General features: G+C 40.4%; 1 protein-coding gene across 9 annotated transcripts in view; it reads left to right on the top strand.

Annotated features, from left to right (window-relative positions):
• The first annotated feature begins 5,369 nt into the window (after positions 1-5,369).
• The window catches only part of qkia (QKI, KH domain containing, RNA binding a), a 106,097-nt gene continuing 94,642 nt past the window's right edge, over positions 5,370-16,824 (top strand). For 4 of the 9 annotated variants that reach the window (XR_009646326.1, XM_060847591.1, XM_060847592.1 and 1 more), the window contains exon 1: positions 5,370-5,845. Coding sequence is in view for 8 of the 9 variants with exons in the window: in XM_060847591.1 (XP_060703574.1) it covers positions 5,704-5,845 (142 nt within the window). In the remaining variant the exon portion in view is untranslated. The remainder of the gene's footprint in view (positions 5,846-16,824) is intronic. The other 5 variants (XM_060847589.1, XM_060847587.1, XM_060847594.1 and 2 more) reach the window with 2 other exon arrangements.

The raw sequence follows: 16,824 nt of genomic DNA, 5'->3' as shown, positions 1-16,824 counted from the left end.
TCTTGAGTGATTTTGGAGTTGCTGCAATCCAGACCAATGGGGTATATTCCATCACACCCCTGACTTACGCTTTATAGATGGTGGGCAAACCTTAATGAGTCAAAAAGTGAGTTACTGCAGTATTCCTAGCCTCTGACCTCCTTTTGTGGCCACAGTATTTATACACAGTATTTATATGGCTGGTCCAGTTTAGTTTCAGGTCAATGGTAACCTCCAGGAATTGATGTTTGGGCATATAGTGATGATAACGCCATTGAATGTCAAGAAACGATGGTTAGATTCTCTCGGGTTCGAGATGGTCATTGCCTGGCACTTATATGGTCGAATGTTATTCCATTGTTGTCTCCCTTTTCCAGCTTCCATTTTCAATGGCAGAGAATCACCATCTTGGTCTGACATGTAGGAACACTCTTCCAAAATCCTCTAATCTTAGAATATATTATGTTCAAATGCACTTACATGCCTCCTGATTTTCCTTCCATTAATTTAAGTGGACTGAAAATGAAGATGTGCAGTCCCACAATTTCCTCACTATGGCTTCTTCCAAAGGTCTTCGATAGGTCATGACAGCTTCAATGCTAAAAATGCATTACAGTTTCTGAATTTATTAGAATCCTAAAATGTCTACAGCGCAGAAAGAGGCCTTTTGGTCCATGATTTCATGCTTGTTCTCTGCAAGGACAATTTAGCTAATTGCACTGCCTACAAAACAGAATCAGAAACTAAAGTCATCCCAGGTAGAACTTGAACCATGAAATCTTGTGTTCCTTAACCAGTGCATTATCCAGGAGGTCACTGGCGCTGTATAATGTCATCAACTATACAATCTACAAGCTTTTCAAACTCAGAGGTTGATACTAACTAAACTGTACTTGCTGATTTTCTGTTAGTTTCCAGAGATTGCTGCAGGATAAGATAAGTAACTTGGCAATGCAGTCTGTAAGGTGTGATGGTGAATTTTTACTCAAGAAAGACTGAGGGTATAAATAAGCTGTCCCTTTGAAAGGGTTAATTTGTATCTTTGAAGTTTAAGAATACATGTGGAAACCAGTCTTCTCTTCTGCCTGTAATCTTTAGATTTTAAATCAGAAAATTTGCCCTGGTCTTTACTTTGCAGTTCACCTCTTATGCTTTTCAAGCTTAATGATGTGTTACACCATGACCTTTGACTTTTCACACTGTAGCAAAGCAAAAAGCTTTATTTCCAGGGACAAAAAAAATCTCAGCATCCATCTTTTTGTTTTTGTCAACAAATACTGCTATCAAGCCTTTAACTGAAGGAAATAACTAAGGAACAGATGGTATGGGAGCACTGCATACGGGGCGCAGGAAGGAAAAATCACGTAATGAATCACACGTCCAAAAGATTTCTTCTGTTATACTGGTTTCAGTGAATATCAATGATATGTGAAGGAGAACTTTATTCAAAGAGTGTGCAGTACATTATCTCTGCTGTATAATCTCAATTCCAGTTACCTAAGCTCTTACAGTTGAATGGCACATTCAAATGGTGATTAAATTTGTCATATAAAGAAATTTGAATTTGATGAAACTAGTCTCAGCATCATTTGCATGATCACCATTCAACCAGGCAAATGAGGTTCAAGTGGTCAGTCTACTACTTATGCGCCTGTATCATGTATTAATATTATGACGTTTATGCTCATATCAGCATATTGTACATGATTAACACATGGAATGTTCCAAAATTTGAATACTGAGACTTATGTCACCATTTTACTAAATGTATCATTGTGAGAAAGTGCTAATAGCCTTTTGTCTTAAGATACCTTTATATAAAGCATCAGCTTTCACTACATCCACAGTTCTATGAATTCAGTAAAAATGTATTGAGCTGGCCCATGTCACAAATCTGCCTGTGTTGGCAGAACTGAGGGCAGAATGAGTCAAGTTTTATGACAGAAGACCTTGCTTTCAACAAGCAACTGTCAGATTGAAAAGTTGCCCAGAAAACTTTGCCTTTAGCACATTTAACTGGCAAGAATAAAATCAGGAAATGCAGCAATCTCCTAAGGACTGTGGTTGACCAGGAATTAGGAAGGGATGGTAGTGATCATACAAAAAACTGGATTGATTAATTGCAATCACAATTAAAAGAATGTGGGCGCAATGATACAGAAAGAAGAGTTGAATGTCTGGCTGGTGGCTGTAGGTGACACTTTAAAAGGGGTTAGTCGTACATGGGACTGAAGGCCCACTCAGCCATTCCTGATAAGTTTGAGTGAGTTTGATCTTACTAATTACATAGGCACAGTGCCAAGTTCTATCAGTGGTGCTAAAACCTCATAAAATTGGTCCCTGTTATTTCACACTACACTTTGATTTCCCCTTGCTGCATAGCAGTGGATTTATTTACAAATTGCTGATACCATATCTGCCACTACTCAAAAACTAACCCTTGTTGCTGAATTTAAATGGAAAACATTTTAATGTGAGCAGCAGGGAGTGTATGAATGGTAAATTTTCTTATTGGTTAAAATGGTTTCATAGAAATTTGTCCTGCACTCAGCAGAAAATCATAACTATAGTTACTGAGGAAGTCAACTTTAGCAGAAAAGGCAAAAAGAAAATTCTGGCTCATTATCATCATCATCATCAACTCTTATTTAATGTATGCTGTGATAAAAGCAGGTACTATATGTGAAATTAGGTGACAGATTAGCCATGGTCTCATAGAATGATGAAAAAGGCTCGAGTAGGAATTGCCTCCTCCTGTTTCTACATCAATATATGAGTAGTTGCACCCATTCCCATTGCTTGGTAACAGCTTCCTCCCTACTAGTACAGACGGACAATAAAACCATCAATTATGGTACACTTTGCTACTTGCAGCTGCACTACAAGGTATGCAGACTGTAAAGGCCTCTTAAAGATTTTGTATACAGTAATGCAGGAAAGACCAGACATGAAGGAAGCTGGCTAATGATAATTGAGAAAAATCTCAATATATGGAGTTATGACATTTTGTTTTAAAACAAAACCATTTACAACACATGAATAGAGATAAACGAAGAAAGGATGAACCCCATGGCAGTTACATATTAGAGAAATGAAAAAGGCTTTGAATCTGAGATGGATAAGTCGTCTTGTTTGCTTAATGGTGAGGGAGGAAGAATTGTGGAATATCAGAATGAATTGGTTGTCCATTTGCACAGGGTAAAAACAATGACTGCAGATGCTGGAAACCAGATTCTGGATTAGAGTGGTGCTGGAAAAGCACAGCAGTTCAGGCAGCATCCGAGGAGCAGGAAAATCGACGTTTCGGGCAAAAGCCCTTCATCAGGAATGTCCGTTTGCACACACTTCAACAATAATACACAAGTACAAGAAGTGATCAAAAGATTTAATAAACTCAGGGGTACAGTACCATAATGGTTGTATTACTAGACTTGTAATCTGGAGGCCTGGAAACATGAGTTCAAATCCACAATGGAAGCTTAAGAATTTAAATTCAATTCATAAAGTAGGAGTTAAAAAGCTAATATTAGTGCTATCTGGTTCTCAAACGTTCTTTATAAGGAGATGCTGTCAGCATTACCTGGTGTGAACTTTATTTAAGATCAGTTTCACAATGTTGTTAAGTCTTAAATAGCTTCTGAGGAGTACCAGAAAATCACTTGAGTTGGATTCAAGGAGGCAGCTTACCGGCACCACCTCATCGAGCAAAACTAAGGATGGATAATATAAATGCTGGCCCCACTGGCAATGCCAACTTATCTGACTGAATAAAATGTTGGAGACAAAAAAAAACTTGCTGATGCTGGATTCCAAGGTAGACAGGCAGGAGGCTGGAAGAACACAGCAAACCAGGCCGCATCAGGAGATGCAGAAGTCAACATTTCAGGTGTAATTCTTCTTCAGGACTGGGGGTGGGTGTGAGGGGAACTGCAGATAAAGGGGGCAGGGTGATGAAGTGGGGATAGGTGAAGCCAGGTAGAGGGTACAACCTGGTTGTCATTGGAAAGAATTAGTCTGGTTCGTGGCAAGGAGCAGTGTAAGGAGCTGGGAAGAGAGTCAAGGGACAGGGAGGGAGGTTATTTGAAATTGGAGATCTCGATGTTGAGTCCTCCAGGCTGGAGGGTGCCCAGATGGAAGATTAGGTGTTGTTCCTCCTGTGGTTTGTTTTGGTAATGTTGGCTAATAAAATGTTGGCTTTTGTCGGTCGTGGGGGAATTAAAAACATGAAAAAGTAATATGTTTTTAAACAGAAACATTGTCAAATTCCAACTGGAGTAATACATTCCGTTTTAGATACTGAACCTCAGGAAAAGTACACTGACCTTGAAGCTGATATGATACAGATTCACTTCATGATGTTACAGCTGTAAAAGCAAGTTGCTTTTCTCATTGCATCTCCTGGACTCAGGCGTGCCAGTCACATTGACATTTTGCAATTTCTACATTCAAAGGCTTATCATTTGAATACCTTCGAAATATTGAATGCCCTAAATATAACTTGTTCCAGTGATGAAAGCTACAATTATCAAGTTTCAACTATATGACTGCTACAAAATGAAACAATTCAAAATGAATCAAGTAAATCTAGAACAATAAACAAACACACAATCGGTGACTTAAATTTACTGCAACAGGTCCAGTCTGTATTAAAATAATGTGGTGTGAAACTCTGAATAAAATGCACTTTTGAATTAGATTGAAAAGTAAAAAGGCCACCTCAAGGAAATACCAATGAAAATTAGGCACAGGTTTAGGAGTGTATTATCCAGACAAGCATTTATAATATATGGCATGCACTGAGGGGAAGAAACAAAAATGACCTGTTATGGCATGCACTGCAGAAAGCACCAATCAATTTTGTCAAAAATCCAAGACAGTCACTTAATTTCTGACTGGTTGCAATGATAAATGCTATCGTGCACAACAGCTGTAAACATTTAGGCAAAATTGCACGTCTCTCAAAAACGCTACTGCAGGAGAAAGATAGAAATGTTTGCTAACTATGCACGCATGTGAGCTTCTTCAGATTGTGAAAAACGGGAGAGAGAGGGAAGGAATAAAGAAAAAGAGAGTGAGTGTGTGAGAGAGAGAGCGCAGTGGAATGAAAACAAAACAATCTACAGGCAATAATTTGTCTTCTGTGCTTTTGTCAGGCAGCAGCAGGGCGCATGCGCAGCGTCGGAGAGAGCGTGGGGCAGAGGAAAGGGGGAGGGGGCGTGGCCTCAGCCGCACCACCGCAACCGAACTTGCTGAGAGGTGGCAGGTCCCGCCCCCTCCCCCAGCGGCAGACGGCCTCCGATTGGAGGGGCGGTGGGCTCCGCGGCCGGAGGAGGGAGGGCGCACTGCGGCGGGCGATTGGAGGAAGCGGCCCGTCAATCAGGGGAGACGTCAGGCGGCTCGGCAGCAGGCTCGGTGGATCTGGGTAGTTAAGGGCGGGCTGGCGGCCGAGAGAGTGTCGCCGTCGCGGCTGAGGGGGGAAAAAAAATTAAATAAAATTTTTTATTTTTTAAAAAAAAGACACGGCGGCCGGGAGCTGAAAGTGTGAGGAAGGTCGGCTTCAAAGTAGCGAAGAACAGAAACCAAACCCTCGAAGTGTTTTTGATAGATCTCTACATGTGTATAAGTAGATATTCCGACATCTAAATCTACCGAGTGAAGCACGAGAGAGAGGAGAGGGGGAAAGAGGAGGATAAAACAAAAACAAAAAAAAACCCGATAAGAACTATGGTGGGGGAAATGGAAACGAAGGAGAAGCCGAGACCGACTCCCGATTATTTAATGCAGCTGATGAACGACAAGAAATTAATGTCGAGTCTGCCCAACTTTTGTGGGATATTCACGCATTTGGAGCGGCTGCTGGATGAAGGTAAGAGTATCCCTCAGGAGTCAGTCAGGGGCCCAGCGACTGGACGGACACTGGTTCAAACCACCTCCTCCGTGGAAAATACAATCACCCGCCCCCCCCCCAACCCCCTCAGAGGTGGGGGGGGGGGAGACAAGGAAGGAGGGGGAAAAAGTTTGCTAGGATTTAAAGTTTTAGTTTTAATCTCTCCCCACCCCCTTCCCTTCCCTTCCCTTTTTTTTGAAAACAATTATTGCCCGACCGCTCCTTCCTGGCGCCGCCCGCACTCTCTCTCCCCAGCCCCAAAGCTTGGACCCTCACCCCACCCCAACCCCCACCCACACACCAGGAGGGCAAACTAAAGCCTCCTCCCCTGCCTTTCTCTCCTTTTATTTTCAGGCACACGATCCCACTTTAGACGTTTGTTCAGAAATAATCTTCTGTTTCAATTCTTGTCTGAAGTTTTTACTAATGTTGTAATTATTCTCTCCTTTCCTCATTTTTTAAATATATATTATGGATATACTTTAGAAGATTTTTGAAACTTTGTTTTCTTTCGCCTATTTTTACCCAGTTTAAGGTTCTTGGTCTTTCTCTTTCCTCCCTTTCTCTCCAACTTCTTCCCCCTCCCTCCAACCTCTTCTCCCCCCCCTCCTCCCTCCAACCTCTTCTCCCCCCCCTCCTCCCTCCAACCTCTTCTCCCCCCCCTCCCTCCAACCTCTTCTCCCCCCCTCCTCCCTCCAACCTCTTCTCCCCCCCCTCCTCCCTCCAACCTCTTCTCCCCCCCCTCCTCCCTCCAACCTCTTCTCCCCCCCCTCCTCCCTCCAACCTCTTCTCCCCCCCCTCCTCCCTCCAACCTCTTCTCCCCCCCCTCCTCCCTCCAACCTCTTCTCCTCCCTCCAACCTCTTCTCCTCCCTCCAACCTCTTCTCCTCCCTCCAACCTCTTCTCCCCCCCTCCTCCCTCCAACCTCTTCTCCCCCCCCCCTCCTCCCTCCAACCTCTTCTCCCCCCCTCCCCCCTCCAACCTCTTCTCCCCCCCTCCTCCCTCCAACCTCTTCTCCCCCCCCCCTCCTCCCTCCAACCTCTTCTCCCCCCCCTCCTCCCTCCAACCTCTTCTCCCCCCCCTCCTCCCTCCAACCTCTTCTCCCCCCCCTCCTCCCTCCAACCTCTTCTCCCCCCCCTCCTCCCTCCAACCTCTTCTCCCCCCCCTCCTCCCTCCAACCTCTTCTCCCCCCCCTCCTCCCTCCAACCTCTTCTCCCCCCCCTCCTCCCTCCAACCTCTTCTCCCCCCCCCCTCCTCCCTCCAACCTCTTCTCCCCCCCCCTCCTCCCTCCCTCCAACCTCTTTCTGTCCCCATCTTTTTTCTCTCACTGCCCCCCTCCCATCTTTCCCCCTCCCATCTTTCTCTCCAAGTTATCTTCGAGCCCCCTGTTTGGAAGGGTGGCGGGACAGTTTGTATGAACTGCTCTACAGAGTTTGCTTGGAACTTTGGGGGATTCTTTTTAACATGCGTAGTCGTCTGGAATTCTTCCAGAGCAAGCCGGCTCTATGGTTTTCCTTACTTTGGGGTGAACAAAACTATTTTTTTTGTAGTTGTCGCTAAACGTTTGTGTCCTCTTTCTTTCTTCTCTCAATGTTGGGAAATAGCGAGTTTTGGTTTAACACGCGGCATTATTTCTCGTAAAAGACAAAAGGTCACGCAGTCGTTTGTTCCCATCCCCTAAAGCCCACACGACACATCGGAAAGTGTGATCTCTGGGAATGTAATTTCAGTTCCAACACTAGGCTGCGCCAAACCATGTAAAACAAGTTTGATTCTTTTGATGGATGCACAGAAATCGATGAATGGATTTCCTAAATCACCGTTCTTACATTGTAAATGAATTAAATTTATCAACTAAGGCTGTTTGGTTAAAATACTGTGCCATTCTATCTGCTAACATTCCGGATAGCTTGAGTCAGAGCAGTCTTCCAAAATTGTAATTGCAATTGGGTGTTAAATGGTAATCTATCTCTTGCTATAACTACTGAATTGTTGCTTTTGTATGAATTTAACACGTGCTTTGAATTACTGTTTAGTAATTTGAGAGCATAACAGTAGCCAAATTCCAATCTCTTAATCCAGTAAAACTTCCTGCTGGTCAAGTTTGGTTTTGCTGATCTATGTCGAAGTACTGCGGTTCCTATTTTTCAACAAAAAGAGACACCCCCCCCCCCCCCCCCCCCCCCCCGGTTCCTGATTGCAAATTGGCTACTTGGGATTCACACTCTCATTTCAGTCGTGTGAAGAGGGACACACTTACACTGTTACCATTTTCAAAGGTTTTTTATTTGGTTACTTGTCCATGAGAATTCACTACTTGCAAATGGCATTTTGCCCTCAAACCTTCTGATTTAATCTTTATATCAATTTCTGGTTTGACCCAAATATTTTGGCTCCAAGACCTTTTCTTACAAACGTTACTCCCAAGTTCTTCTGGGATGTAAATGTTGCTATTCTACTGTTTTTAAATGTTCACTGTGCTCCAAATGTAGTTTGGCCAGTTCACTGTAAAACTTTAAATTATGGAGATGGCATATGTTCTAGTTTCACATCCTGATTTTTTTCTTGTCTCCAAGTATAATTTTAGTCTTTAAGTTAATCCAATTAGTCTTTGCAATGCTGTGATTGTGGGGTACAGTTTTAAAAGCCTAGTCACTTATTTCTGCACTCAAATTATGCAATTGCTCTAAAATCTGCATTTTTTTTGTACTCCTTTTGTTTATGTGGATCTGAGACTGTTCTTTGCATGCTAAATGGAAGATGCTTTATTAAGCAGCACCTTCAGTATGTTCCCTAACATTACAGGTTTTGTTTTCAGCTAACCTGGCTCCTATATTCTAGCTCCTATATTCTAACTCCATTTAATTAGTCTTGAGAGGTTTTTGGAACTTAAAACAAATTGTTAACAATGCCAAGGTTTGCTTTGAACTGCTTCAGACAAAGCCATGTCACTGTCATTGTGACTAAAAGTTTATAACTTTCAGCCTAACCCTGAAATTTTGAAGAAATTAATGCCTTTAGAGCCACTAGCACATCTGTGTAGTTACCTGGGTAGAATTTCTTTAAATAAGTGCTGCATAGCAAATGAAAATTTCAGAATGTACACCTCAAACATTTGGATGGCTTTCTGATTCCATTGCAATTTCGCTCTAATTTTCCAAACTTCTAAATTTTACTCTCAAATGTTAATTAATTTTTGGCAAACTTGCTGGTCATCCTGTTTCAACAGAAGGTAGAATTGATTATGCATGGTTCTCCATTTCATGTCCACCCCAGTCATTCTTCTTACAATACCTTATTTGTTTAAATTTTTCATGTTAAATGGGTTTGTTATATATCTTGCCGATTGACTAAGCATTCTTTAAAAAACTGAGCAGCAGTGTGAAAAAACTATTAGGCAGTAAAATACCTTTTAGAGAAAAAAATAATTTAGAAGAACTTTACAAACGAGCCCAAAAATTGTCATGCCAGCAACTGAAAATATTGACAATATGAACCTTTAGCGGAATTGTGAATGCCAAAAAATGTAAGGGATCTACCTTCCTTGCAATGCTCCCAACTTCCTACCATCATAGACAGCAGCTTTGGTACTGTGCAAACTGCATGATCACTGAGCAAATCCACTTTAAGGGTAGAAGTAAAGTGATCCTGATTTATCAAATCATTACTGTGTGCATTTCTAATTACTTATTGTAAATGTGCCTTCACAACCGAGTTGAATTTGACCAAGTTAAATAGTTGTTGTTCAGGAAGATTTTGTGTAACGTAGGGGGTCCAAACAAAAACTTTGCATGCAGAATCTGCAAGGTAGATGCTGCCTTTATTTCTTCCTGCTGTTGAATGCAGATGGACTTGGTGTTTGTGTCAAGCTTCCAGAGCAAATCAGAATGCTAGAAAATGTCAAGCTGAAAGATGGGTTTATTCATGACATATGTACAACTTGAAACACAGTTGTTTTGACTAATGCTTGATCAGCTCTCTGCTTGCTCGCCTTTCTAGTTGTCAGGAGTGAGTTACAGTGACAGTGTTAGTTGCTCTGAAGCTTGTAATCTTTTTGGTTGAAGGACAAGCCCTTGACCTGATGGTTCTTACAGCTGTGCTTTGTTTTAAAAGTTGGATAATGCATCACATGCTTGACATCTTGCTTTACTAAAATGGCAGTATAAATGAACAAGGTCATCTAACCTATTTTAACTTGTCCATCTACATTTGCTTTACTGTCCTCCAAATCTAGTGCACAGCTGTTTTTGAATTCCAGGTTTCTTCTTCAATCTATCTAGAAGTCACTATTATTCTACTGGTAGAATAGGATCAGGTATTTGGACTGTGATCAGCTCACTTCAACTGCAGTTTTCTAGTATTCCTTATCTATACATGTGCTTGACTAGAATTGTGCTGCTATTTGAATTTTCATGGTGTTGGACAACCTACATGGAAGTGCTTTTGAGCTTTGATTAGGTAACTAAGTGTTTCAGCTATTGCACTCTGCAAAACCATTTTGCAAACAACTTTTTGGGAGACTTGTTTTTTGAACAGAAAAGCACCCCTTTTATCCCATAAACATGAATAATAGGTCTAGAATCTGGCTTCTGACACCAAAGTTCACTTCACTTGGTTTTAGAGTTTTTAGGAAGCACATGGTGCTTCCTAAATTAAACTTAAGAATTTTCAATTTTCTTTTTGTCATGGGATGTTAGCATTGCTAGCAAGATCAGCATTTGTTGCCCACAACTAATTGCCCTTGAAATAATGAATGTCAGAATCCTGCATGGGCTGACCAGCTGCCTGTAAATTTTAGCCAATTAGGCTGTTCTTACAAATGACAGTAATAGGGCAAAGATCAGTGAAATAGCCTGGCATTGAACATAAAATAGTAGGAATTGTCCATTACAGTGAAATTTCAGCATACTTTCTAGACGGTCCATTTGTTAATTGTTCATCTGGTTTGATGAACTTGCAAGTATATAATTTTTAAATTTTGTTTTTTGACAATTTATTGTATGTGACCTGTCAGATGTTCATCTGCTAAAGTCTAGATCGCCACTTGCTTAATGAGTTGGTTTCACATTAAGTAGAGTATCAAAGTGTTGTAACTTCAAACTCTAAGCTCTCTTGGATTAGTGTGTTTTGAATGTGGACGAAGTTTAAGTAAAATGCTGCCAGTAGTCAGTCCATTTTAAGTCCGTGTATTTGTTTCTGGAAAAATGTAACATGCTATTACATAGTCTTAATACAAGTAGTGTTCGAGTTTTCACGTGAAATATACAACTTAATTTTTGTAAGTTTCCCTTGTAATAGCTGGTATATACACTTATAGGAGCATTTTACTGCATACTATCAGGAAGTTATTTCATCAACTTCATTCTTGAAGTTAACTCTTAAGTTGCTAGATTTTATTGATTTTTGCAATTTGCCAGTAATGGAGTTGACCTTGGATTGTTAATTAAATTTTATTGCTGCTAGAATGGTATTGTTTTACCCACTGAAATTTGATATGATTAGCCATTGCCAAGAGAAGCTAGAATGTCATGTTGTGGCCCATTTTGTCTGTCTTCTAAACAGGAAGAAAAATTATTATTGATCTTGTAACTTACCAGTCTTATGTTGTTTGGAATTGTTGTTAACAGTATTTAGCTTCTGTTTCCAAAGAAGGTAACTAACGGCAACTTTGGAAGATTGGCTGCAAACTGGACACTGCAAAGTCTGTTGAACCCTGACAGCATTTGATGACAACATTGAATACTTGACTGCCAGAACTAGTTGCACCTTCAAATCAAGATGTTGTAGCTGTACTGAACATTGGCATCTATCCAACAATGTTTAAAATGTCCAGCTATGTTCTGTCTATAAAGATCAGGGAAAGTACAACCTGGCCAACTACCTATTCATCAGTCTAATTCTTAATAAAATGGTGGGAGATATTGCCTATGGTGCTGTTACTTGCACACCAGTAATCTTTGGTTGTTTTGCTTCTGTCAGGACTATTCAGCTCCAATCCCTCATACAGTCTTGGTCCAAACATGGTCAAAACAGCTGAAATTGAGTTGTGTGTGAATGCTGTGAACATCAAGAATCATTTGACAAGTACCCTCAAAGAACTCTGGCAAAATGGGAATCCTGATGAAAACTCCCCATTAGTTATGGTTGGTGGAGACAGCCCCAGACTTTGCCAGAGTTACTAGGACAAATTCAGATCCAAATATCTTAAGATGCTTCAATGGCCATCCTTTCATCAAGCCCAAAAGGGGGATGCATTGAACATCCCAATCTTCACCATATGAGCTCCTTGTTGAAACGATGCCTATCCATATGCAATAAGACCTAGGTAGTCGGGTTTCTACTGATGTACCAAGTAGCATTCGTCTCATATGTTAAGCAACAGACATCTCCAACAAGAAAATTACTTAATGAATCATTGACTCCCCACTATCAATTTTCTGGAAAGTAGTTTAGTGTTGGTCAGAGTATGAACTGGACCAACCATACTATGACTCCCAAGAATACCTGAAGTTGGGAACTCCACAGGGAGTAACTTGCTTACTGAATTCTTTTTCTCAGAACCTGTCCGCCATCTGCAATGCACAGTTCAGGAGTGGGGAAAAATACTCTCCACATCTGTGTAAATCACCAATACTCAATCCTCCATGCCAGCCAGGGCAAAGCAACCTGCTTGATCTCCTCCACTACCTTCAGCAATCACTCCCCTTCATTGACACACAGTGATCATATTACTATCTACAAAGTGAACTTCAGCGCAATTGCCCCATTTTGCAGCATCTTCCAAATGTGAGATTTCTCTCTTCTGGAGTCAAAGGATAGCAGTTGTATGGGTACGCCTTCATCTCCAGTTCCCCTCTAAGCCCCTCACCATCCTGATTATGGCATAGGTGGCAGTTTCTTCAATGTTGCTGGGTCAAAAGCCTGAAACTTTGTTCTGAAGAGCATTGTGGGAGTATCCATATTAGATTAGTACGCAGCAGTACATAAAGGCAACGTGCATCCACCATCTTGAAGGGGGTTAACCATGGGCAATTGTCCCTGGCCTGCCTGATTTCAATGACTCTGTTGAAATATTAATTAAAATAATTCTAGCTCTCGTTATGCTGAATAAATTTAAAATCATGCATTTTCTTCTGATGCTGACGAGCTTTGTTCCAATTTTTATAGGTTCCATCAGTGGATTGTTATTTCTTACCCCACCAACATTTAAAGCAACCTGTACATTTCTGTCCATATCCTGTTTTAAAATTAGCGTGATGCACAATGATAACTTTAAGAACAATATTTGTCACCCTGTATTCAGCAGGAGCAGCTAGGAAATGAAAATAAGTGACTGCACCTTTAAGGCACGGGCGGGAAGAACAAATGACACTAAGTGATTCTGGATTTTATCCTGCTTCGACATTTGAAGCAATCAAATAAAATGGACTATTAGAATTAATGTTGCCGTAAAGGTTGCTTCTTGTATCTCTTACTAACAACTAGTAAATTACATAGCCCAGATGGAAGCTCTGAATATCTGCTGATCTTGACACCATTCTTTTGCAGCTAGAGTTTTGAGTGTGATTCTTTGCAGTAGGTAGATTCTTTATTTCGGTTAAGTTTTCAATATCATTGAATTACACTGATTAATATCAGTTAATCAATAATCTTCATTATTCAACTAGTTTTTGTCCAAACATGTATAAATGTGTTTTCTTGCACTTTAAATAATAGAATTGTTGACCAATTTTGTTGTCCCCTTTTGGTTTGCTGTGGCTCCATTATCTGCAACTTACTTCTGGTGTTGCTGTCTCCATTCCAGTCAATATGCAGGTACTATACTGCACTCTTTGCTCATTCCTGTGCTCCCTTCTCCATTTTCCCTTCTGTTTTGTTATCTGCTGATGACTCCAAAGTGTTCACAAAGGCAGGTTGCTTTGACTGTATTCATTAGAGTTCAGAAGGAGAGGCAAACATATTGAATATTGAAGATTGTTAAGGCCTTGGCAAAATAGATGTGGAGAGGTTGCTTCCCCTTTTGGGAGACTCTAGAACCAAAAAGCATAATCTCAGGAAAAAAAAATTGTCCCCTTAAGACTGAAGTGAGGCATTCTATTATCTTGGAGATAGAATTCCACAGATTCATTATATCACAGAAGATTCTTGGCTGGGTTGTTAATGAGGCTGAAGTTGACAAGCCTAACTTAGTTTATTGCTGAAAATCTTCTTGGCTGTTTGAACCTGAATGGAATTCCTTTCTTATCAGTCGACTGTCTTAAAGTACTGATTAAAAAGTAGGAATTTTATTTACATAGTTTAATTTAACAAGACTAATTATGACCAGATTATCCAACTAATGCAGGATTACATAATATAGACAATTAAATGCAATACACTTTTTTTATATAGATTAACCATGCTGTAAGAGTTTTTAGACCCTCTTGTTCAAATCTCACTAGTGTTTCACCTTCCCTCCTAATATATTTTTAAATGAGTTGCTATATTTACACGGCAATTGTGAAATGTCACATCAAAGAATTGGACTACCAGCTGTGATGCTGTCGTCTGGTATTATGATCTTTTAAAAATGATTGATTGGGGAGCAGAAGCACTAGAGCAATAGGTTTAGCTCCCCCACCCACGCCTTATTGCCCCTCAAAATTGTTTTGTGTTGAGGACAATGCTAGCACAAGTTGTATTATTTTGTAGCTAACAAACCAATCCGATCTCTTATTTAATCAAGACCTATACTCCATTTTCAGGTGAATGGCAAGTAATTGATTTTGAGCATTTGCAACTGCTTTATTTCAAAGTTTGGGAGAAGATTTGTAGCTCGTGTGCTCGTTGTTGTGGTTCTGTTCACCGAGCTGGGAATTTGTGTTGCAGACATTTCATCCCCTGTCTAGGTGGCATCCTCAGTGCTTGGGAGCCTCCTGTGAAGTGCTTCTGTGATCTTTCCTCTGGCATTTGTAGTGGTTTGAATCTGCCGCTTCCAGTTGTCAGTTCCAGCTGTCCGCTGCAGTGGTCAGTATATTGGGTCCAGGTCGATGTGCTTATTGATTGAATTGGTGGATGAGTGCCTTGCCTCTGGGAATTCCCTGGCTGTTCTCTGTTTGGCTTGTTCTATAATAGTAGTGTTGTCCCAGCCCATCAGATCAGGATCCCGTTGTACTCTCGGGTAACACATTTGCTGTTCACTACTCATCCAAAATGCCCACTTCCTAACGACTGAACAAACCAACAGTGGACAATGGGATCATCCTGAATTGTAGATCAGAATTCAGCAGCAATAAATTGTGCATTTATTCATTGAACTTTTGGCCTTTGTTACTGTAGGAGATTGCGATTCAGACTTTGATCAGTATTGAGAGCAATATTGCTACTAGTGGCTTCAATGTAGTTGCTAATTGTAGTACTATCACTGTTTTTGAGCTAGCTATCTTTCCAAAAAATGAGATACAAAGCTACCACATTAATAGTTTTGTGAAATAAGCAATAAATATAGTAAAGCTTAAGCATCTCAGGATGTACTTTGTAATAAATGTTTCCCTGTGCACTAACTGCTTCAGTATTTGTGCAGTTCAGAGGAGCTGGTTAGTGCTTTCTGAATACTTCCTTATTGTATTGCTTAAACATACTGTGAAATTAAACCTGCATATGCAATTTTTTTTGACCCATCAAACAGGAGGACAACTGAGAAAAGTGATTGGGTCTACAGTATAAATCACTCATCACAAGTAATATTTGGAGTGACTTGGGAGAAAAATGAGGTGTGCCACATAGATTTAGTGCAGAGTCATTTTTTAAGTTTGTTTTTCAGAATCAGAAAAACAACTGAAATTTTATCTACGCTCCAATAAGTGTTTATGATACAACCCAAGACTATTTGACTTCCCTGCACTTCTACCTAGATCCTTGGTCATTCTGCCACATGGATGCATTGGTCTTTCTATTTGTTATATCTGTCTAAAATTTTGGCATTTAGGAATTACTGCTGTTGCACCTTCGCTTTCCCAACCCCCCTCAACAGGAGTATGGTGTAGGCAGTATTGCTATACCTCAGAAATTTAAGTGCTTAGCCCAAACTGCCTGTGCCCTGATTGAAAGAAGCTTATTGCATAAGAGAATCAGAATTCTGGTGTCTCAAATTTCATTGTGCAGGATGTTGAATTATTCCTGAAAGCTGCCAGTTGTAATTGAGCCCCATTGATCTTTTAGATTGGGATAGTAGCCTGATCTGAACAAATTTCTCTACTTGATGTTGACTCCAGAATTAAATAAATATCAATTGACTGGTTTACCATCTTGTAAAGCTTTGTAGTTTGGAGAAATAGTCCTCTGTCTCTGCCTCATAAATTGTAAATTGCTTAGATCTGGATATTAATGGTTCAGACCCATTGTACTTTTTATGCCAATAAATCAGATTTTGGAACAAATTATGTTGGCAGAAGAAATTATGACTTGTAGTTGGTGTCATAGGTTCATTCTACCACTGCTAATTAAATTTTAAGTCCTATTTCTAATTTATTTCCATATGAAGGCTTAACTTTGACTAGCAAAATCACTAAATTTTTAGTGTGGCCATCCTTGGTAGAAAAATTGCAAACTTGGAAAGTCTCTGGCTTCAGCATTGTTTGATCCGTCATCATCTGTTGGAGGTGATTTATAAAAGAGGATTTATGGAATTGAATTGTATTATCATTATTGGTTGAAATAGCTCCTGTAAATGAATCTCTTTTTCAGTGAGTAATGTAATTATATAAGCCCAGTTTGTATGTGGAGAAAGAAATGGAGTCTAGAGAATGCAGAGAAATAAACTTTGTTTTTAAAACAGTTCACATTACAGAAGAGGAAGTTTGAGAGGCCTTAGAATATAAAGGTGAATAAATCTCTGGGACCTGATTTGCCAGGGAGAGGCTGAGTAGGCTGGGGCTGTTTTCCCTGAAGCAGTGGAGACTGAGGGCTGACTTTTACACA

This window comes from Hemiscyllium ocellatum, chromosome 30 (genome assembly GCF_020745735.1).
Source record: "Hemiscyllium ocellatum isolate sHemOce1 chromosome 30, sHemOce1.pat.X.cur, whole genome shotgun sequence".
Lineage (NCBI taxonomy): Eukaryota > Metazoa > Chordata > Chondrichthyes > Orectolobiformes > Hemiscylliidae > Hemiscyllium > Hemiscyllium ocellatum.
This window is presented reverse-complemented; position numbering and strand designations above follow the sequence as displayed.